We start from the raw sequence: 22,875 nt of genomic DNA, 5'->3' as shown, positions 1-22,875 counted from the left end.
TCTGTGCCCTTTCCTATCCATTCCGGTTCCGGAACAGACTTCCTTCCCCAGCTCACAGTACAATCGAACTGCACCCCTGCTTTGGACAAGTCCAGTCAATGATGGAAACCAGTCACCCTGGGTTACACAGATGTGCGTTTGAGAGCAACTAGGGATCGTTTCTCGGGGGTGGAGTTTTTGGAGCAGATGACAGAGCTCACCCATTCTACAGTGATTATTTTCTCATTTCTTTTTTAGGTTAGGAGCACTTTCCTATCCTCCTCAAATATGATTCCATGATTTCCTCTCCGTTTTTCAGTAATTAATTTTTCTTAACAACAATAGCTGTTATTTATTAATTAGCTAGTGTGCTAATTGGGTACTTTTCTTACATCTTTAATCCATACAGCAACCTGATTCCAGTTTTATAGATGAGGACACTGGAGCCCAGAGGGATCAGTAAGATCAGTAATTGGCCCAATGAGTCTTTTTTTTTTTTTTTTTTTTTTGGCGTTGCCTCAAGATGATTCGTATTTTTCTCCCCAGTTGAAATGAAACAGAAAATATGTGCATTTACCTTTGTCTCCCCAAACAGGGTCCTGAAACCTCATTTAAGACCATAGCTGGGAAAAACCAGTTTGATTTGCAGCGAGCCCAGATTTTGAAGGAACTAAAAGTTTCTGTCTTGTTTTGTTTGTTTGCTTGACATGTCAGAAATCAAAGCCCTTTACAGGAATGGTTGACAATGTATCCGCATATAAAAATTTGGAAGGGGATGAGGGGCAGGAAAGAGTATGTGGAACTTGCCCCGAGAGTGGCGGGGCGGTCGGTCTTGTCTGAGGTTATTTGGAGGAGGCTTGAGGAGAGAGGTCAGTGCAGAGGCAGCGGCGGCATTGGAAGGTGGGCCAGGGCTTGTGCGGAGTGGGGTGGGGGTGAGGGGGTGGGGGGTAGGGAGTGGGGTGGGGGATGGGGTGGGGGTGGGGGGAGATGGGGGTGGGGAGTGGGGGGTGACTTAGTGCAGCTCATTCCTATTGCCCAGTTTGGCAAACCATTCTTCCCTGATCTAAATAAATATACCCACCTCCCCACCCCCTTGTCATAGGGTGGAGCCTGGGCAGCCAGACATGCTCATAATGGGAAGGAAAATCCCCCCCCCCCCAGCACCAGTACTTGGGTGGGAAGCAAGATACCCAGTGGTAAAGTTCCCTCTTTTCCCCAGTGCAATACTGTCCCATGGCTGGTATCCCCAGAGCCTGGACTGGCCTTCACTGGCTCGTTGACTGGCTCTCTGGCCTGGGAGGGGTTTTGAGCAGGTAAGTAGTGTCATCAAATGCGAACGATGGACGTCAACTCTTGCAGCAGAGTGGCGACGGTTTGGAAGCAGGTAATGTCCAGGTGAGAGATGATGAGTGTCTGAATAGGGCAATGGCCAAGGATGGAGAGGAGAGATATTAAGGGGTAGAATCAATAGGACCTGATTGATTGATATGGGCTGACATCCAAAGACCTTCACTTAGGCGGCCACTCCAGCCTCCAGTGCTGCCACTGCCCTTGCTCTAGCTGGTTGCTGAATGTTCTTGCTGTACTTGGGCTCCATGCCTCTGAACGGAGTGTGCCGGCTTCTGCCTGGAAGACCATCCCCTCCCTCCAGAAATCTTGGATTCCTTTGTCTGTTTCCCCCACTAGAGAATGAGCTCCTTGAGGGAAGGGGCTGAGTCTCTTAGCTCTGAATCCCAGCACCTGGCACAAAGCCTAGAGCGCCACGTATATTTGTTGAGCGAATCAATCACTTCCAAAAGTTGCAGGGTGGAGCGGAAAGAAAGAAATGAAGAGGGAAGGAATGAAGACATCCCCAGGCGCACCGTCAGATCTTATTATAATCACTCCTCTCTCTGATGTTACACACTAATCCTCATCGGAGTGAGGCTTGAGAGTGATCTAAATAGCATCTGTCTCTGCTAGATGCTGGAACTCGAACCAAATAAAACGGGAATGGTTCAAAGAATATTCTATTATTCCGTCCCAACGGTTTCAGTAAGACGGTCACATTACCAGAGGGAGCGCCTTGCAGACTTAGATGCGGGTGGCGGCCACTGAGAGCCAGAGAGAGATAACAGGATAAGGTGGACAGAGCCTGGACAACTCGTCCGGGTCCTGAGCTCCAGTCCTGGATGTACGGATAGCCCGGGAGCTGGGCCTTTCTGAGGGTTCCTGCAGATTTACATTCTAAAATCTCTGTCTCTTTGCTTTGACTTTTTGTGTTCCTCCCTTGCTGCTTCCACACTCACTGATCCCCCAGGTCCTCAGGAGACCAAAATGTAAGCCGGAGCAGGAGATAGGCCTTGAATTAATTTCAGTGTCTTTGTATCTCACAGTAAAATAGAAAATCTTGCATCTTAAGTCCTGTTTGTCCAGGGCTGCTATATTTTCTTTTTTTTCCCCACCAATTAATTTTTTTTAAGAAAAGACTTATTTTCTCTAATGTCCCATTAGCCAATGTGAAGCCTGGGAGAGTTAAAGCACTCACAGAGTGACTTTGGGCAAGTTCCCCTGAAGACCGCTCCCAAGCCTGCTTCTCTGGCTCTGTTTGCATACCTGGACCCCGGAGAACCCAGTACTATCCCTAGGCAGTCTGGCTACTGACTACCATACCTTCATCAACCCATCTCATACTTCTTTTGTGACAATTCATGTAATTAATCAGCCTCATCTTACAGGTGGGGCTTCCAAAGGGCTGGCTTGGGGTTAGGTAACTCGTGAGTGCCGGGGTATAGGATCAGAGCCACCCCTATCCTACACAGCGCGTGCTTGGGTGGTTACACTTGATCCTTTGTGTTTGGGTAGCAATCTGGAAGATACTCCCTGGTTCTGGTTTTCCACTGTCCTAATCTCTTAATTCTTCTGCAGTAGAAAAGAAAGGTGGGCTTGGAATACCTTGAGTCCCTGGGCCCCAGGAGGAATCCAGGAGGCTGGGCTCGGGGGGCTGTAGACTGCACTGAATATACAAGCAGCTCTCCCCCAGATTCAGCTTTCTATACGGGGAAATGGCCACGGAAGCCATTAGTTCACTCGCTCTGGGCCAGAATGAGAGCAGCGCCCGCTGGTTCAGCTGGCTAGCTCATGCTGATCACGAGCTCCGACGGGCAATTATATATGTCTTTGATTAATAAAAAATGGAGCAATGAATGAATATTTAATCAACAAGGTCTGGCAGGTTGACTCTTTCAGAACCTGGGCTGGAGGGGGAGGCAGGGAGTAATCAAAGGGGTCCTTGGTGGTGAAAAGGCAGTGCACCACTCCAGGGGGTGGTTTCTGGAAGGCTGTTGTGGACTGGAAAAAAAAAAGCACAACCTAAAAGTTGTGAGCTATGTTTTATTCAGTGACCTTACTGAGGACTATAGCCTGGGAGGCAGCCTCTCGGCTCTGAGAAACTGTTCCAAAGAGGTCAGGGAGGAGTCAGATATCTAAACGTTTTTGCTGGAGAAACAACAACAACAACAATAACAACAACAGCCCATGTAGTCAGACAGGAAAAGATTACTACCGATCACAAAAACAGACATCTCAAGTTCATGATTTTAGCGTTTTTCTAAGTATGGGAAGAGGAAAGCATGTTGGCTCATTGAAGTTATTCCTGCATAAGATCTTAACTGGGACTTCCCTGGTGGTACAGTGGTTAAGAGTCTGCCTGCCCATGCAGGGGACAAGGGTTGAAGCCCTGGTCCGGGAAGATCCCACGTGCCGCGGAGCAACTAAGCCCATGCGCCACAACTACTGAGCCCCTGTGCCACAACTGCTGAAGGCTTCATGCCACAACTACTGAAGCCTGAGCGCCTAGAGCCCGTGCTCTGCAACAAGAGAAGCCCGTGCATCACAACGAAGAGTAGCCCCTGCTCGCTGCAACTAGAGAAAAGCCCCGCCGCAGCAACGAAGACCCAGCGCAGCCAAAAATTAAAAACAAACAACAACAACAACAAAAAAACAACAAAAAAACAAACAACAAAAAAAGATCTTAACTATCTAGGGCCAGAATCTCGTTTTCTCCATCCTGAATTCCCCTCAGGGTGCACCGTCTGGTCGGCCGCAGGTAGTGGAATGGCAGGCAACAGTCACTGAAAGGCCAGGCACCATTTTTTTTTTTTTTTTTTTCCTGTCTGCACTGTCTAGTTCCGGCTCTTGGTTCTCTGACTCTGTGTTGGGATTTGCTGGCAGCACTAGGAGCATGAGATCAGGAGAAAGGATTGAGCTCCTGGGCAAATGGAGAGAAACGTATTCTGTGCCCACCCGCGTGGTGCCGGTAGAGCACAAGGAAGAGTGTGTGTGTGTGTGTGTGTGTGTGTGTGTGTGTGTGTGTGTGTGTGTCTGCAGGTAAGTGTGTGTGTGTGTGTGTGTGTGTGTGTGTCTGCAGGTAAGCCGTCTGTGTGTGTGCTGCGACTGTGTGATCTTTTCCGTGGGGCTGCCTGTCCGTGCGCAACAGAACTAAAACTATCTCGGTCAGGGGAGGGAGGAGGGGCAAAGGAGCTGAGAGGCTGCCAGAGGATCAAGAGAGGGCAACAGATGCTGCTGGGGTTAGAGTGAAAGGAGGGACGGTCTCAGGGCGTGGTCAAAAAGAGCACGGTATTGTAAGAGCTGGAGAACAAGGAAGTGATGGAGAGCGGGTCGCGGTGGACCTCTCTGGCCCCGCCCATCCCGGCCCTTCCGGGATGTCTGGGGGCGTGGAGGGACTGGGAGGGGCGTGGAGGGACTGAGAGGGGCGAGTGGAGGCGCGAATCTAAACGTCGCAAGGTACGCCGCCGCCAAACCCGAGAGCTCCGCGCGGAGGCCGGCGGGTAGGACGCGGCTCGGGGCCGGGGCCGGGGGTACTGGCAGCGGGGCCGCGGGGACTAGGCCAGGGGCTCTGTGGCTGGGCAGACCTCGGGGCGCTTCTGCTGACCACGTGCTAGAGGGGGAGCGGGTGGGGGTGGGGAGCGGCTTCTGGGCGCTTTCCTGGCAGATGGTGATGTGAGGAGGGGCGTTGGGAAGGGGGTTATTGGGAGCCCTGGCCGAGGGTCACGGAGGATCGTGTGGAGGTGGGGATGTTTTTGCCCTTAGACTGGCCTGCGACGTGACTAACCGGACCATGTGACCTTGGGAAGTTGACAGAGTCCTCTGAGCTTTTGTCAGTGAACTGAAGATAAGAAAACACCCTCTTTGCCAAGTTATTGTGAGGCTCTGTGAGGACCTGTGTGAAGTCCCTTACCCCCTGTTCCTGGCTTTCAATTGCTGCTGTATTTTACTGGACCGTCTCCAGAGCTGGGGCTCAGTTCCAGCTTCCCCACCTGTTGCCAGATGTGGGATGCAGAGGCATTTGCAGCTGTTTCTAACACCTGGCTTCTTTGTCTATCCCACAAAGAACCTTTGTCCACCTCTACCTTTCCCACAGGCCTGTGTACCAAGCAGCCTCTGCCTTATCTTACAGGATCCAGGGAGTCGCCCACTGATGGTTTTTACCCAGGCCCGAAACAGCCGGCACCAGAGAGCCACCTGAACAGAAGCGCCTGCCAAAGCAATTTTCCAAGTGCTTGAAAAGCGGGCTTTGCAGCTCCTGTGGTCAGCGCAGGAGGCCACCAGCGGGATTTGAGGATCAGCTCCACCTCGGACCATGCAGGGCCAGAGCCTGCCCCTTCGTGTAGCCACCCTGCTGACGGGGCTGCTGGAATGCCTCGGCTTTGCGGGCGTCCTCTTCGGCTGGGCTTCCCTGGTGTTTGTCTTCAAAACAGAGCATTACTTTGAGGAGCTGTGTGAACCGAATGCCAGGCTGATGGGCAATGCCACGGGGCTGGATGGTAAGGGAGGAGGGCTTCTCTAGGAAGCTGAGTCTGGTTCCCAGGTGGTGGGAAGGGGTCGGAAGGACTCCACCCCCTGCCTCCTCTGCCAGCATGTCTATGGTGAGAGGAAGGGAGTGTCAGCTGCCCCCGCCCTCAACCTTGGTCTCAGAGGTCCCTGGGGAGGGAAGTATCGGCTCCCAAGAGATAATTAGGGGCAGTCACGTCTCCACTTATCTAAGGGAGAACTTATCCTACCGGGCAAGCTGTCCAAGATGGAAGAGGCAGCCCTGGACGGGAGCCAGGCTGGGTGCCGGCCTGGCAGGCAGGCTGGGATGGATGGGAGGTTGGCCCATCCACCCTGGGCTCTTGAGATCTGCCTTTCTCTCCTCCAAACTGCAAAGCCCAGGACGAGCGCTTCTCACTCATCTTCACCCTGGCATCCTTCATGAACAACTTCATGACGTTCCCCGCTGGCTACATCTTTGACCGTTTCAAGACTACCGTGGCCCGCCTCATAGCCATGTAAGTCCCAAGGGGATCTGAACAGGGGTGGGGCAAGAGGAATTCTGGCAGCAGCTTTGTTTGGAGGGAGACCCAGGCCAGGCAACTGGGTATCCCTGCCCCGGCAGCCCTGCTAGAAACTGCACAGGGTGTGGACTGTGTCTCGACCTTCCCTATTCCCCACACCCCTGCTTCCCTTTCTTCACCTCCTTCCTCTGTTGCATGTGGAACTGCATGCTGTACGATGTGCTGAATAGAGCAGGAGCCCAGGCCTACTTCCTGTGAGGGCTGGCCTGGGACAGGTTATGCAATTAGCAAAGCCTAGGATTGTCACTCTCGGGGCTTCCCTGGTGGTGGTCCAGCGGTTAAGACTCTGCGCTTCCAGTGCAGGGGGCGTCAGTTTGATCCCTGTTGGGGAACTGAGATCCCACATGCTGTGCGGTGTGGCCAATAAATAAATAAAAATAAAAATAGAATTACCACTCTCGCCTTCATGCCGGGGACCTTTGTCCTCATCATACCTGAGTGACTAATCCTCATGCTCGTCACCACCACCATCACTCCCCAGAAGCTTAGGTAGTAAGGTGTCCTGGGTGTCTCCAGTGGTGGGATTTCAGTTTCCCTCTGACGGGAGGGGAGGTCACGGCGGGTGGGGGACTTGCTGGCTCCACGGGGTGCCACTGCAGCTGGCCAGGTTCGGAGCTAAGCGGCGGGCCTGCGGGGGAGCTGATAGGACCCAGAGCCGGCGCCTCCCAGGAGGCACGTGAGAGGCTAGTTGTCAGAGGGACCGGAGGGTGGCTGGACCAGGAAACAGCCTGGAAGGAAAGCAAGCCCTTGGCTCTCTAAGCCTTTGGGTGCACGATGACGCTGTCAGTCGCTCTTGGAATTTGGTCACCTGTCTCCTCCTCTTTCCCGTCCTTCTGTGCCCACTCCCTCTTCTCCAGCCTTTAGTGTGTTAAGAAAAACCCAGTCTTCCCACCTGTGTTTCTCCTTTACTTTTACACAGAACTCTGCACTTCTGGTCACCAAATGTGTGGGAGCCTTTCCCACACCAGGCAATTCTGTGGCACCAGCTGGGTGTCCTATCATTTAACTCAGTTCTGACACTGTCTACCTGGAGATACAGCATCAGATCCCACAGGTTAAGGGCTCAGTCCCACCAGACTGCCCTCTACCTCAGATGCCAATTGCAAGTGGTAGGTCCCCAGTTTACCCACAACTTCCGTCTGACTCGGCTGCAAACCTGGGATTCCTGTGACCTCCTCCCCCTTGGATTCAGTTATTTGCTAAAGGGCTCACTGAACTCAGGGAAACACATATACCAGTTTATTTATTTATTGCGGTACGCGGGCCTCTCACTGTTGTGGCCTCTCCCGTTGTGGAGCACAGGCTCCGGACGCGCAGGCTCAGCGGCCATGGCTCACGGGCCTAGCCGCTCCGCGGCATGTGGGATCTTCCCGGACCAGGGCACAAACCCGTGTCCCCTGCATCGACAGGCGGACTCTCAACCACTGCGCCACCAGGGAAGCCCTATACCAGTTTATTAAAGGATATGATAAAGGATACAGATGAACAGCCAGATGAAGAGACGCATAGGGCGAGGTCAGGGAGGGTCCGGAGCCCAGGATCTCTTCTGTCCCTGTGGAGTTGGGGTGCAGCACCCTCCTGGTCCATGGCTGTGTTCACCAACCTGGGAGCTCCCCAAACTCCATACTCTTGGGATTTTATGGAGGCTTCCTCATGTAGGCATGATCAGTTATTAACTCCACTTCCAGCCCGTCTCCCCTCTCTGGAGAAGTCGGGGGCAGGGCTGAAAATTCCAAGCATCTAATTATGGCTAGTCTTTCTGGTGAGCAGCCCCCCTCCAGGACCCATCCGGGGTCACCTCATTAGAATAAAAGATGCTCCTAGGGCTCTTATGTGGGAATTTACAAGGGTCTTAGGAGCCCTGTGTCAGGGACTGGGGACCTGGACCAAATATGTATTTCTTATTATCAATCGGAGTATCACACTTAAGCACTGCTTTTATTACCCCTTGCTTTTAAGAGAGTCCCATAACCTTGGGGTTGTGATCCTTAAACAATAACATCCTGGAACTTTAAGCTTAGGACCTAGATCAGTCAGTCCAATCATCTCTCTCTTTTTTTTTTTTTAATGGTTAGATTCTGTTTTTTTTTTAATTTTTTTAAATTGGGGTATAGTTGTTTTATAATGTTGTGTTAGTTTCTACTATACGGCGAAGTGGAGTTCCCTGTGCTATACAGTAGGTTCTCATTAGGTATCTGTTTTATACATATTAGTGTATATATGTCAATCCCAATCTCCCAGTTCACCCCCCCCCACTTCCCCCACTTGGTGTCCATACATTTGTTCTCTGCGTCTGTGTCTCTATTTCGGCCTTACAAACAGGTTCATCTGTACCATTTTTCTGGATTCCACATATATGCGTTAATAAGCGATATTTGTTTTTCTCTTTCTGACTTCACTCTGTATGACAGTCTCTAGGTCCATCCACAAACATCTCTTCATAGAGGAGGCTGCTGAGGCCCAGAGAAGGGCAGTGCCTTGCCCAAGGTCACACAGCAAGAGGAATTAGAACTCAAGATTATGATTTGTAAACGAGGCACTAACCCCTTTCTTCAAGGGCTTGGCTGGTTGGGACTTCTAGCTGGGAGGACCTTGGCTCCACGCACCCTCTGCCCCTCCAGCTTTCTCTCTCGTTGACCGCATTCTCCATCTGCCGTTCTGTGTTCCAGATTTCTCTACACCAGTGCCACGCTTACGATAGCCTTCATCTCTGCAGGTGAGTGCTGTCGGGAGGGACACAACCTCAGGGGCAGCTGGTGAATGGGCAGGTGCAGAAGGTGATGGATGGGCAAGATGCACTGACCCCCACAGGTATTCAGAGATCCACAGACTTTCAGCTGGAAAGAGTCCTTGAGAGAGTTATTGCTGGTCTATAAAAACAGTTCAGTCTAGTGAGACATGCAAAAAAATAAGGACAGTGGAGGGACTGCTTCAGAGAGAAGAACTTATTCAAAAGATTACATCCTTCCGGGCTTCCCTGGTGGTGCAGTGGTTGAGAGTCCACCCGCCGATGCAGGGGACACGGGTTCGTGCCCCGGTCCAGGAGGATCCCACATGCCGTGGAGCGGCTGTGCCCGTGGGCCATGGCCGCCGAGCCTGCGCGTCCGGAGCCTGGGCTCCGCCACGGGAGAGGCCACAGCAGTGAGAGGCCCGCTACCGCAAAAAAACAAAAAAAACAAAAAGATTACATCCTTTCGTTATGTATTAAATGTCCTCTCTCTCTTTTTTTTAATGAAATGATAATAGGAATGGCAGTTTTCGAAAATATCCTGACTTAGCCGGGTACAAACTGATAACCCCAGTGTAGTCAGAAGTTTTCTTTTCAAATTTTACTGGTCTATAAGTGTATACAGTTCCCAAAGTCTGGGAATTCCAGTCTGGTGTATTCCCCACTTCCTCCATTACGTAGAGGAGAAAACTGAGGTCAGAGAGAGACCCTTTGCAGAGACTAGCCAGAGGCCCCAGAGCAAGTTAGTGGGAAGGGGTCCTGGGACCCTGGCTATGCTCTTTGCTAGCATCTCAGTTATAGAGGCCAAGAGATGCTTTCCAGTATTCCTCCCCAGTGCCAGATTACGTGGCTCAGTTTTGGGGTTAGGAAATAAAAAGTACCTAACTCTCCTGTGTCTAGTACCTGTGCTGAATCTGTTACTTCATTTGTGTTCAGTGAACGCAAAGCTGACTGAGGGTCTCTGTCTGAGCAGATCTCATGAGGTAGCCTGGTTATTTAAAAACCACTCTGCTCGGGACTTCCCTGGTGGCGCAGCGGCTAAGACCCCGTGTGCCCAATGCAGGGGGCCGGAGTTTGATCCCTGGCCAGGGAACTAGATCCCACGTGCGTGCTGCAACTAAGAGTTCACATGCCCCAACTAAGGAGCCCACATGCAGCAACTAAGACCCGGCACAACCAAATAAATAAATAAATATTTAAAAAAAAAAAAAAAAAAAACCACTCTGCTCATCATACTGTCTTCTTACCTAAAAGCCTAAGCATGGTTTTCAAGTGGCCGAATGTGGAGGTGATGGCTGGGTATGTTTGACTCACGTGTGTGAATCACTGGAGTCACAATATTCCCTTCCCCCCTAAAATAGGGCTTTTTGGTTTTGGAAAAAGCATGCTATTGTGAAAGGAATCTCAACCAACCTTTAGTGCATTTGAAGACGTACCTTTTATAGAGACAGAAATTGAATGGTAAACAGTGTGAATGATCTAAAATGAGCAAGTGTACAGCGCTTCTCAAGGTATGGAACAAAAGTTGCTCGGATAATAGTTACTTTGGAGAATATTATTAGGAAGCACACATGCTGCATTAACATTGAATCACCTGGTGGGAGAGTTACTCCCTTTTTATTTCTCACTAGCCCTCTGATTTCATGCACGGAAGTCTTGGTTTGGGCTGGGATGATTTTAACACTATGACAAGAGCAGGTATCAGGCTTTGAACATTCTGAAGGCCACTGCGTTCAGTTACAGTTGAATAACAGTGTTTTCATTGTATTTATTTTTACAGTTACCTCCTATTCACAACAAGCAGCACAAGTTGCTTTTCATTTATACTAACGATATAAAGTTTTCTCTTGTTTTGGCCGTGCCATAGTGGCTTGTGGGATCTCAGTTCCCCGACCAAGGATTGAACCTGGGCCACGGCAGTGAAAGCCCAGAATCCTAACCAGTAGGCCACCAGGGAACTCCCAATATAAAGTTTCCTTTAAAAATAATAGATTTCTTTTGGATAAAAGTGAGTCAACTTAAAAAAAAATTTTTTTTGGCAAATAAGACAGGTGTGGGTTATGGCCCAAATCATGAAGGTGGGCAGAAAGAAGGCTGTGACTTGGGAAAGACTAACTTACGGAGGGCTCCCTAGTCCTTGGCACTTCAGTTGTTTTTAGTTCTGCTCTTCTTACCCAACACTTGCCAGACCTATTAGAATGATTTTTTTGCATGTCAGTCTTTCCAAGGGCAAGAAGTATTTATTCATCCTGCATTTCCAGTGCCAAGCACAACACCTGGCACAAAGGAAATGCTCAAAGTTTAATGAACAAAAGAGAGACACTCAGATCTCACAGCGCCTGGTGAGGTGGGAAGAGCAGGGAATGTTATTCCCATTTATCAGATGAAATGACTGAGTCACAAATTCAGAATCTAGCTCAAAGCAGTGAATTAGAGGCTGGGCTCAGGGACTGAATCCAGGCTTCTCTTCCCCACAGTGTCAAGGATGCATAGGGGGGCTGCTTGTGGTTTAGTGAGGGAAGGGGGTGGTGGGTTGAGTTGTGCCTCTCTCTGTAGACATCCACCCTGCCAGAGACCAAGGGTCATCTTTGGTGAGGAAGAGGGTGTCTCAGGAGACCTCTGCAGGGTCCCTCCACAGGGGCACGTGAAGGAGCCGTGACCAGGACCCTAAGGTCCTTGGAGGATGCTGGGAGGCTGCCTAGAATTGGGGCCCTAAGCCCAGGATTGTAGGGAGCAGGGGGGCCAGAGTTCGGGTTGCATGTTTGGGCTGCACTGTGACACCTCCCCATCTCTGTCTTGGATTGTTCCAGACTCAGCTGTGCTGCTCTTCCTGGCCATGCCCATGCTCACCGTAGGAGGAATCCTGTTTCTGATCACCAACCTGCAGGTGTGAGCCTGCCCTAATCACGGGCCCCTGGCTGGAGGTTGGGGCGGGTGGAAGGAGGGAGAAGCACTTTGCTACATTGGCTGCCTCTGATGGGGTTGGCCCAAGCCAGGGTGGTAGCTCCTGGGGTGGAGGGTAGGTCTGGGTATGAGGGCCTGACACTTGCCGGGTGCACAGGAAAGATTTCACGAATAAATAGGTGATTCAGGCTGATCGTGTGTCCTCCAGATCGGGAACCTATTTGGCAAACACCGTTCAACCATCATCACCATGTACAACGGAGCATTTGACTCTTCCTCGGCAGTCTTCCTTATCATTAAGGTAAAAGATAGCAATGGCCCGTGTTTATCTCCCCGCTGCTGGGGAGCACCAGGCATCCGTAAACAGCCGCCAGGGTGGAAGGCAAGAGCCTGGGCCAAGCCTCCTTCTTAGAAGCAGGTTTCAGCCCCTAATTCTTACACTGACTTTTTGTATGATGAAATACACCCAGGGACTTCCCTGGTGGTCCAGTGGTTAAGACTGCGCACTGCCAAAAAAAAAAAGACTCTGCACTTCTACTGCAGGGGACGCGGGTTCAATCCGTGGTCAGGGAACTAGGATGCTGCTTGCTGCGTGGCAAAAAAACCCCACCTAACATAAAGTTTTCCATGTGAACCATTTTTAAGTGTACAGTCCGATGGCATTAAGTTCATTCGTGTTGTTTTACGACCATCACCGCCATCCATCTCTAGAACTCTTCTCCACCCTGTAAAACTGAAACTCTGTGCCCATTAAACAATAACGCCCATTGTGGGTACCCCCCCGTCTCCTCCTTGCCACTGGCAACCACTGTCTTATTGTCTATTTCTGTGAATTTGACTACTGTAGGTACCTCCTAAGTGGAATCATATAGTATTTGTCCTTCTGTGACTGGGTTATTCCATTTAGCCTAATGTCTTCAGGGTTTATCAATGTTGTAGCAGGTGTCAGAATTTCCTTCCTTTTGAAGGCTGAATAATGTTCCATCGTATGTATGTGCCACATTTCCTTTATCCATTCATCCGCGGATGGATACTTGATTTGCTTCCACCTTTCAGACGTTGTGAATAATGCTGCTGTGAACGTGGCTGTTACACTGACCTCTCCTCTCCTTTGTCTGCAGCTCCTTTATGAACAGGGCATCAGTCTCAGGGCCTCCTTCATCTTCATCTCTGTCTGCAGTGCCTGGCATGTTGGGCGTACTTTCCTTCTGATGCCCAGGGGACACATCCCCTACCCACTGCCCCCCAACTACAGCTATGGGTAAGGACTATGAGCTGGTGATGGTGTGCCCAGAGCCCCTCATCTCACCTGGAGTAGGAAGCAGGGATGGGACAGACATGGTAAGGCAGAGGAAACCTGTCCCAGGAGAGGAGGACTAGACCAGGGATGTATTAGTTAGCTACTGCTGCATAACAAACTACCCCAAAACTTAATGGCCTAAAACATGAAGCATTTATTATTTCCACAGGTCTGTGTGTAGCTGGCTAGTTCTGCTGATCAGGGAGCTGCTTGGATGACCTTGACAAGGCTTCTCATGCCTCTGATCACCTGGTGGGCTAGCTGGGGGCTGGCTGGTCTAGGATGGCCTTACTCACATGGGGTTTGTCTGGCCATAGGGAGTGGCAGGGATTTCTGGGTCACGTGGCTCTTATCCTCCCACAGGCTAGCTTGGGCTTCTTCACATGGTGGTCTCAGGGTTCCAAGATAAATGCCAAAATGCACAAGGTTTTTTCACTTTTAAGCTGAGAATTGTCGCAGCATCACTTCTGCTGGGTTGTCTCGGCCGGGCAGCTCCCAAGGCCAGCCCAGAGGGAGGGGACGGGGAAGTGGTCAGAGCTGTACTGCAGAGGGTGGAGAGCAGAGGCGGGGAAGACATGGGACCGTTTGTGCCGCCAGTCATCCAAGCAGTAGAGAGAGGGCATTTGTTTGCTGTTCAGCAGCCCCATGCGCTCTGATTTCATCTCACAGCAGTCCTGAGATACGCATACTTCTCTCCATTTTCCAAATGAGAACAAGGAGGCTCAGAAGAGTTAGGTCTGAGCCGCGTTGCACAGCCTCAGGAAGAGGCAGAGCTGGGGTTTGAACCCGGGCCTGTCCTGTTCTTCCTGCACTTTAGTGGTTCCCAAACATTGCTGCGTATTAGAATTGCTGGGGTCACTTGGAGATCTTTAAAAAATGTGGGAGCCTGACTCCCACGCCCAGACATTCTGATTTAATCGGTCTAGGCTGTGACTTGGGCATTGGGGTTGTGAAAAGGTGATTCCAGTGTATAGCGAAAGGTACTATCCCCCCTCCCGCCGCGCACACACACACACACACACACACACACACACACACACACACACGGCCTGAATCTGAGGCTCGGCTCACAATTCTTGGGTCAGGCTGATGGGACTTCTGTTTCCACAGCCTGTGCTCTGGGGATGGCCCCAGAGAGGAAGAGAAGAAAACGGCTGAGTCCCAAAAGCTGGAGCTTTCAGAGAAGTTCCCTTCACCCAAGGAAGGTGAGCCCTACTGGTTAACCCATTTCCCCTCCGGAACCTGACCTCTCCCCACAGCCACCTCCAAAGCTTTCCCAGGGACTCAGAATCAGGAAAGGACAGGTAGGGAAAAGACCTGCAGGATCTTCTCAACCCCCTCAGTTTACAGGCGGTCCAGAGAGGGGCAACATTTTTGTCTCATCTCTCCTCTTTGTCCCCCTTTTCTTTCTCATCTCATCATACCCCTTCCCCTCGCAGCCAGTCTTCCATCATTTGCCTTCCCTTCCCCCCACTCCTAAGTCTGCCTTATTTGTCCCCATTTCTGCAGGTCCGCTGGATCTGTCCCGTCTCCATCACTGTCTCCTTTCTCTCCTCTGTCTGTTTTGGGTCTTTGGTTATAAACATCACAAACCACGGCTGGTTAAGGTAGAAATGAGAACAGGATTCTGAGAAGTTCACAAAAGCAAGGGCAAAGTGAACTTGCCAGGCTCCATCCAGGAAGAGCAGAACCAGGGGACCTGCCTCTGGGGACCCCAGTCTGAAATCACAGCCAGTCTGCCTCTCGAGGAGAATGATCAACTTGGTCAGCCTTGGGTGAGGAATGGAATGCTTAATTCGCAGTCCCATCTGGACCATGAAGAATAGGGCGGGGGGAGATTTCCAGAGAAGACTCAGGATCCTGGTACGGAAGGAAAAGAAGGGGCTGTGGATCAGCTGAAACACTAGCTGTCTTTAACTTTCTCCTCTCGTCTTTCTTTTCATCATCCTGGCTGAGAAAGATTAGGAAAGTGTTAGTGCAAGAAGCATCATTGAGTCCAAGCTGCGATAGATCAGATTTCGGCAGGCGGAGCACGTGGGAGGCTCATTCAGGGTGGTGGGGACAGGATGACGCGTGGAGGTGGCGGTGTGCCCAGGAAAGCAAGAAGAGCGGGTGAGCTCAGACCTCAGGCTGTCCTTTCAAGACCCCTGCACTCTTGCCCATCCCTGCCCCCCAACTTTAAGTGTAACTCTTGCCCAAATCTTCCTCTTCCCACCAGAGATCCCCAGACCAGGGCAGCAGCAGCAGGAAGCCCGCTCTCTCTGGAGCTACGTCTTCTCTCGGCGCTTTGCCTGGCACCTGGTGTGGCTGTCTGTGATACAGCTGTGGCACTACCTCTTCATCGGCACCCTCAACTCTCTGCTGAGCAACTTGGCCAGTGGGGACAGGGTGCTAGGTATGTGACGGGGCTGGGAGGCAGCGCATCTGAGCACCACAGCTGGGGACTTGGAACCTCGAGCGGCGGGGCGCTGAGCTCAGCAGGGCTCTGTGCTCCAGAGAAAGGTCTGAGCAGGGGTGTGGCGAGGAGGGTCAGGCAGGGCAAGGGCCGAGTGGGAGGGTCCTCTTCCGTAAGGCACTCCTGGAAAGTTCTTACCGCCCAACCCCTCTCTGCCCTCTGCAGTCAGCACGTACACAAATGCCTTTGCCATCACTCAGTTCTTTGGAGTGCTGTGCGCCCCCTGGAATGGGCTGCTCATGGATCGGCTGAAATGCAAGTACCAGGAGGAAGCAAGAAGGACAGGTGAGACCTGGGCTCCAGAGGATCAGGGAACCAGGAGGGGAGAGATCTTTATTTTCCTCCATGCCCATCTTCTCTTTTCTTCTAAATCCTTTTCTACTTGCATCTGTCCGTTCATCCATCCATCACTCATCCATCCATCCATCCATCCATCCATCCCTCATCTGTCCATTCATCACCCATCCATCCATCATCCAACCACTAGTCACTGAGTGCCAATTATGTGCCAATCACAGTTCTAGATTCAGTAACGGACAAGACAGATACGTCCTTGTTCTCAAGAAGCTCTTCTCAGTCTAGAGAGTGGAGAAATGCCAGTAATCAAGCTTTACAGTCCATGAAGTAAACCTGCAGGGAGCTATGAAACAGAAAGAAAGGCACATAACCTGTTCTGGGTGGGGATGGGATGGGTGTCAGGGAAGGAAGTCTTCCTGGAGGAAGTGGCATCTAAGCCAAGACCTAAAGGAAGAGTAAAGACGTGAGAAATTGAAGAGGAGGGCCTTGGGAGGGTGGCCCAGGAGTACAGAGGAGTCAGGGTGGTGAAGGGGAGAGTGAAACATTGAGGAATCTGAGGAATCCCAGAAAGTGATTCGGGCTGGCCAGGGCACAGAGAGGTAGTCGGGAGCGGGCTGGAAAGACGGAGGCAAGAAGGGACAGGCAGTGTTATGCCAAGGAGCTTGGACATGATCCTTGGACAAGAATGGAGGAGCAGGCATGCTGAGGTCTCTCTCTCTTTTTTTTTTTTTTTGACCTTGCACCTCACGGCTTGCGGGATCTTAGTTCCCCGACCAGGGATTGGACTTGGGCATACGCAGTGAAAACGCAGAATCCTAACCACTGGACCACCAGGGAATTCCCTTTACCCCTATAGTTTCATCTCTCCCACTTCTCACTTCCCTGAGCTGCTTCTCCTAACCCTGCTGGAGTATTTTAAAACAAATCTCAGACATCAGATCATTTCATCTGTAAATACATCAGTTGGTAGCTCCAGCAAATAGGACCTCTTTTATTTAAATTAAACATCACCATAATATCATTATCATATGTAAAACAGCCCCGCATCATTTCTTAGTATCATCTAATAATGTAGACCTGTTCAGATTTCCTTAATGGTCTCACCTATGCCTTTTTATAGTTGGTTTGTTCAGATTCGCATCCTTACAGGGGCCACACAATGTACTGATGTGTCTTTTAGATGTTTTTAAGTCTCTGTGTCCCCCACCCCCTTTTTTCCCTTTGTTGTTCATTTATCGAAGGAACTAGGTTGTTTGTCCTGTCAGATTTCCCACATTTTGGGTTTGGCATCCTTTTCATGTCATTTAAAAACGTTTCTTTGATTGGGTCTTTCCTGTAAACAGGCAGAGTAATATTTTTATTAATACTAATATTTAATATTTTTTGGCAAGAATACTTCAGAGCTGGAGCCGTGGGCTACCTACAAGCTCTCGTCATCAGGCCCTTAGTACCCGTGGTTTTGTTCTTATGATGTTAGGATTGATCAGTGGGTTCAGACATTGTCAGTCTGATCTGCGCATTATAAAAGTTTCCCATCAGCTGCAGGCCTAATGATTTTAACAGCTATTGATGACCAGTGCCTAGACCCATTATTTTATTAGGGTCGCAAAAAGGAGATTTTCTATTTCTATCTTTCCTTCTGCTTTTAATAGCTAGAATTCCTCTAGAAAGAAAACCTTTCCTTTATTAAGTATTTCGTTACCCTGAAATAAATGCATGCTTTTTCCTCTATTTACTAGTTTTAAAAAATGATTTGGTGCCCTAGAAACTTCCAGGGGTAACCACTCATAGTTTCTCTTTTTTTTTTTTTTTTTTGCGGTACGCGGGCCTCTCACCGTTGTGGCCTCTCCCGTTGCGGAGCACAGGCTCCGGACGCGCAGACTCAGCGGCCATGGCTCACGGGCCCAGCCGCTCTGCAGCACGCGGGATCCTCCCGGACCGGGCCACGAACCCGTGTCCCCTGCATCGGCAGGCGGACTCTCAACCACTGCGCCACCAGGGAAGCCCCATAGTTTCTCTTTTAAAATCTCATTTTAAATATATTTGACATGTTTCAATCCACCTCTGTCACAATTCTTCTCAAATTATCTCATCTTTGACTATCGGCAACTTTACCAATCCACTATCTGTGTCCTTAACAAATAGTCCCATTAGCTTTAGAGAGTGTCTTTCCCTTCTGTCACAAGGAGATATTCAGGTCCGTTTCATTGGGTATGTTTCCTGGCCCAGACCTGAAACCAGCCATTTCTCCAAATAGCCCTGGGTCCCTTTAAATGAGAAATGGTATTTAAAGAGTGCAATTTGGGTGCTAAGGTTTCTAATTCTCCTGGGTTGTCATTGCTTTTAGGCCTCTGAGGTAAGATATACATAATTTTTTGGATGAAAAAATACATCATGAGTATCCAGTACTGATATTTTAATTGAAATTTTACTTCCTTGACTTTTACATTTGTATCTCCTTTCGTCTGAAAATCTTGGTTCCTAAAATACTCTAATATATGCTATATTAATATATTTACTGTATATACATACAGTGTATACTATATACATATACTATATATATATAGTACTTTACAAATATATTTTATGCATAATTACTGGTTTAGCATCATCAATACTATTAATAATAGTACGATTGCTGTATGCTGTTTCTCCCGTCCTCCCTCCTTTCTTTCCTTCTTTCCGTTCTCATCCTGAGGATACATCCCGTAAGAGCTGTCAGTCAAATTACAGTATTTTAAGAGTCGCCAACTTGATATAAAGTTATGTTCATTGGTTTCATCTTGTTGGATTTCTTTTGGAATTGCTTTGCTTGTTTTCTTCCTATTATTTTATTTTAAATACATTTGCATATCAAACATTGACATTCCTAAGCCAGAACTATGAAACAAGATACAGTCAAAGAAGTTTAGTTTCCTTCTCTGTTCCCTGTCCTCCATTCCTTCCCTCGTTAGGTAACTGTTTTTGTTTTTGCTTTTCCTTAAAGACAGACTCTGTATGTGTGTATAGTTTTGCTTTCTTAGATAAAAGGCAGCGAATCGCACACCCTGTCCTGCACTTCCTTTTTTTTTTTTTCCGGTACGCGGGCTCTCACTGTTGCGGCCTCAGCGGCCATGGCTCACGGGCCCAGCCGCTCCGCGGCATGTGGGATCCTCCCGGACCGGGGCACGAACCCATGTCCCCTGCATCGGCAGGCAGACTCTCAACCACTGCGCCACCAGGGAAGCCCCCTGCAGCTTTCTTTATGTAACTCTCTGTCCTGGGTTTGCCCCACAGCCAGGCTCCCTCCTTCTGCCTTTAACCCCTGCCTCATTCTGTTATGTGACTGCAGCGTAGTTGGTGCTGCGTTCCCCTACTGCTGCTGATTTGGTTGGTTTCCAGTCTTCTGCTATTACCCATGGTGCTACCCAGAGTATCTGGCTGTGGGTTGAGGGCCATCCCTGTCAGGAGGTCATTGTGATAATCTATGAGTTAGTGATGCTTGCCTATAATTAGGATGAGTCGCCGGGGTTGGAAACGAGTGGATACATTTGAATGATGTTTAGGAAGTGAATTATCACCACTTGTTGATGGACTGGAGATGGGGCATGTGTGGAGAGAGGGTTCAGGATGACCCCCCTGCGGGCATCCACGCAGCCTCTGCTCTTCCCTTTGGCCCAGGTTCCTCGGCCTCGGCGGCGGCCCTGCGCTCAACAGTGCCTTCGCTGGTCCTGACGTCTGTGCTGTGCCTGGGCTTCGCCCTCTGCGCCTCCATCCCTGTCCTCCCCCTGCAGTACGCCACCTTCACCCTGCAAGTGATCAACCGCTCCTTCCTCTACGGGGGCAATGCTGCCTTCCTCACCCTCGCGTACGTAGGTGGGCTTGGTATGCGTCACGTGACGGGGGCACCCTTGGGGCAAAGGGAGGCGTGCTGGGGGCAAAGAAATCAGGAGGTGAGGACCAGAGGTGGCCAGAGGAGGCACACAGCGTCTGGGAGCAGGTGTAGAGGAGGTGGAGGCTGGTGGGAGGGTTAGAGCCTTCATGTACCTGAAAGCTCCCCTCTGCCTCGGTTGTCTACTCTGTGAACTCCTATTCACCCTCCAAAGCCCACTTCTGTTCCAGCTCTCCCAGGGAAGAGTAGAAAGAAAGCGTCTTTCTTTCCTTGTGCCTCTGTATTCTTGCTTCCTCTGATAGTGCATGCGTCATCTAGCATGTAGCGGAATTATTCACGTGTCTTTTCCTTGAGACCTCCCGGGGCACAGCCTGTGTCTGGGTCCCTGCTGTTTCCCCGGGATCGAGCACGGCGCCATCTCTTTGCTCTGTCGTTTGAAAGCCTAAGCAAAGGTGAAGGAGGGGAGCTGTGTGGGTGTGGGTGGATAAAGGCAGGCTTAGGCTAGGGGAGCAGGGGGCTGACCAAGGCCCACCACAGCCAGAGCTCACTGGAACCTCATTTGTCTCTCTGCCCAGGTTCCCTTCAGAGCACTTTGGGAAGCTTTTTGGGCTAGTGATGGCCTTGTCAGCTGTCGTGTCTCTGCTCCAGTTCCCAATCTTCACCCTCATCAAAGGTCCCCTCCAGAGTGACCCGTTCTACGTGAGTACTGTGGCGGGTTGGGGGACCCTGGCCTTAGACCAGCAGGGATGTCCAGATTGGGACAACTGTGTTGGTCCCCAGCAGGGGGCGCCCCCCACCTGGCTGGGGTGGCCTGGGTGTGGTCCCTGCAGGAGCATTTCTTCACATGGGTACATCCTTGGTCTTGCTTCTCAAACTGGGGTCAGTGGGAGTGCCCTGCCTTGTGCTGGGGGTGGGGGTGGGGGTCCCTGAAGCCAGAGGGTTAACGTGACACAGCTTCTTCCCAGGTCACTGAATACTCTCTAGGCCTCTGTTTTTTCATCTGTGTAATGGGCACAGGGACTTCCCTGGCGGTCCAAGGGTTAAGACTCTGCGCTTCCACTGCAGGGGGCGAGGGTTCAATCCCTGGTCAGGGAGCTAAGATCCCACATGCCATGGGGTGAGGCCAAAAAAAAAAAGGCATAATACAATATTCCCCTACCCCCCACCCACCCTGCTCCATGGGGCAGAATGGAAAATAACCAAGAGTCCATCCCAGAGGGCACCGTTGGGTCTGAGTGGAAAGTAGGGGATAAACCAGGCAGGATTCTGGTTCCTCCACTAGTGGACTTCGCCTCACTGCTTCCTCTCCCTCCAGGTGAATGTGATTCTGGTGCTCGTCACTCTTCTGACGTTTGTCCACCCCTTCCTGGTGTACCGGGAGTGCTGTCAGAAAGAAAGCCCCCCTGGGGTTGCCTAGTTCAGAAGCCCTCCCTTTTCAGCCCCGAGGACGTGTCATCTTCCTTCACCTTTGAGCACCCCGTGTCCAGAAAGACTTTGCCCACCCAGGCTACTTGTATTAAGTAGCCATTATTTTTTCTTAGAACAAAAAGACATATTTAACTGTCCACCAAGCCTTCTTATCGGCAAGACAAAAAGCAAAGTCACGTGGAAGTTCTTAGTTTCAGGGTAGGAAGCGCATGGCCCTGGCAGATGCTTGGCCCGAGGTGGGGTGATGTGATGGGAGGGTGTGTCCCCTGCTTCTCCAGGCCTCTTTGTCCCTGAAGCCCCTGTGTGCCTGGGCCCTGTGCTGCTGGGTAAGTTTCCAGGTGAAGAGTGAGGTTGTCATGGCCGCATTGCCACCTGGCATTCAGAAGTGGCGCCCAGGGCTTCCCTGGTGGCTCAGTGGTTGAGAGTCTGCCTGCCGATGCAGGGGACACGGGTTCGTGCCCCGATCCAGGAGGATCCCACATGCCGCGGAGCGGCTGGGCCCGTGAGCCATGGCCGCTGAGCCTGCGTGTCTGGAGCCTGTGCTCCGCAACGGGAGAGGCCACAACAGTGAGAGACCCCGTACTGCAAAAACCACCACCAACAACAAAGAAAACCAAAACAAAAACAAACAAACAGAAGTGGCGCCCAGCTCTCCGTCAGAGCCCTAGCCTTGTTAGGGAATGAGCCTGGGGAGAAGGAGGGGCAGACCGGGTTGGGTGGGGGCCCTGGGCTGAGCCCCAGCTCTGCCGCTGATGCCGAGTGACCTTGAGCAAACCCTTCTCCCCGCCGAGCATCAGTTTTCCCACCTGTAGAAGGAGAGGGTCTTGGAGTCGGAGGTTCTTTCTGGAGTTCACGTTCTAGAAGGTTTTAAGAACAGTGACAAAGAGTCAGGCCACCCGAAGGGCCTTGGGAACCAGCTAGCCTGCTTGACCAAAGGATTTCTGATGAAGCCTTTTGGGGATGTTTTCCTCTTCAGGAAGGGAGATGATTATTTACTTTCGGTATTATATAAAAGCGTCCTCTGGGGAATAGTTTTATAATATATTGAATTATATATTAAATAATTTTATTTAAAAAATAAAGCCTTTCTGCCTAAGGCAACAGCTGCTCCACCTCTGCAGGCTTTGGGGCTGTCGTGATGTGCATGCGTGAGTGCCTGCGTTTTCCTGTCCCAGCCCCAGCCTTGGGGAGCGGATGCAGGGGTGGAGTGGAGGAATCCTGATGTGGCAGCTGGACCCAGAGGTGGGGCAGGAGCCCTCAGACTGCGAACTGGCCACCTGGTCCTGTGCCCTGGGCTTGAGGACCCCCAGCAATCCCTTCCCTTGCCTTCTCTTTCTGTCTCCCCTGCCCCTACCCCTACTGCAATGCTCCCCGCCCCCCGACCCCCCCGCAAACTAGAAGCACTAGATGGAATCAGAAGGTCTGGTGTGAGTTTCAGTTCTGCCTTTCAGCAGCCAAGCAAGTCCCTTAGCCACTCTCAGTCACAACATCCTCACCTGCGTCCCTGAGGGCGATTGT

At 50.8% G+C, this 22,875-nt stretch overlaps 1 protein-coding gene across 2 annotated transcripts; it reads left to right on the top strand.

Moving 5' to 3' along the window:
- Nucleotides 1-4,723: 4,723 nt before the first annotated feature.
- SLC43A3 (solute carrier family 43 member 3) lies at nucleotides 4,724-22,381 on the top strand. 2 transcript variants are annotated; one of them, XM_082660585.1, is made up of 13 exons: nucleotides 4,724-4,808; nucleotides 5,438-5,804; nucleotides 6,188-6,308; nucleotides 9,044-9,090; nucleotides 11,913-11,989; nucleotides 12,215-12,307; nucleotides 13,128-13,267; nucleotides 14,417-14,511; nucleotides 15,525-15,701; nucleotides 15,927-16,046; nucleotides 19,719-19,905; nucleotides 20,505-20,628; nucleotides 21,245-22,381. In XM_082660585.1, exons 2-13 carry the CDS (start codon nucleotides 5,621-5,623, stop codon nucleotides 21,344-21,346), a joined length of 1,467 nt encoding a protein of 488 aa, XP_082516711.1. In that variant the 5' UTR covers nucleotides 4,724-4,808; nucleotides 5,438-5,620; the 3' UTR covers nucleotides 21,347-22,381. The 2 variants fall into 2 exon arrangements, with proteins under 2 accessions (XP_082516711.1, XP_082516712.1); XM_082660586.1 differs by lacking the exon at nucleotides 4,724-4,808 and having other exon boundaries at nucleotides 5,331-5,804.
- Nucleotides 22,382-22,875: the final 494 nt, after the last annotated feature.

This window comes from Grampus griseus (genome assembly GCF_964374135.1).
Source record: "Grampus griseus genome assembly, chromosome: 8".
Taxonomy (NCBI): domain Eukaryota; kingdom Metazoa; phylum Chordata; class Mammalia; order Artiodactyla; family Delphinidae; genus Grampus; species Grampus griseus.
The sequence above is the reverse complement of the archived record's forward strand: the minus strand, read 5'-3'. Positions and strand labels throughout refer to the sequence as shown.

Coding starts and splice junctions, on each gene's coding strand:
- SLC43A3 (XM_082660585.1), top strand. CDS start 5,621: ATGCAGGGCCAGAGCCTGCCCCTTCGTGTAGCCACCCTGCTGACGGGG. Junction 6,309..9,043: donor GTGGCCCGCCTCATAGCCAT/GTAAGTCCCAAG, acceptor TCTGTGTTCCAG/ATTTCTCTACACCAGTGCCA. Junction 14,512..15,524: donor GTTCCCTTCACCCAAGGAAG/GTGAGCCCTACT, acceptor TCTTCCCACCAG/AGATCCCCAGACCAGGGCAG.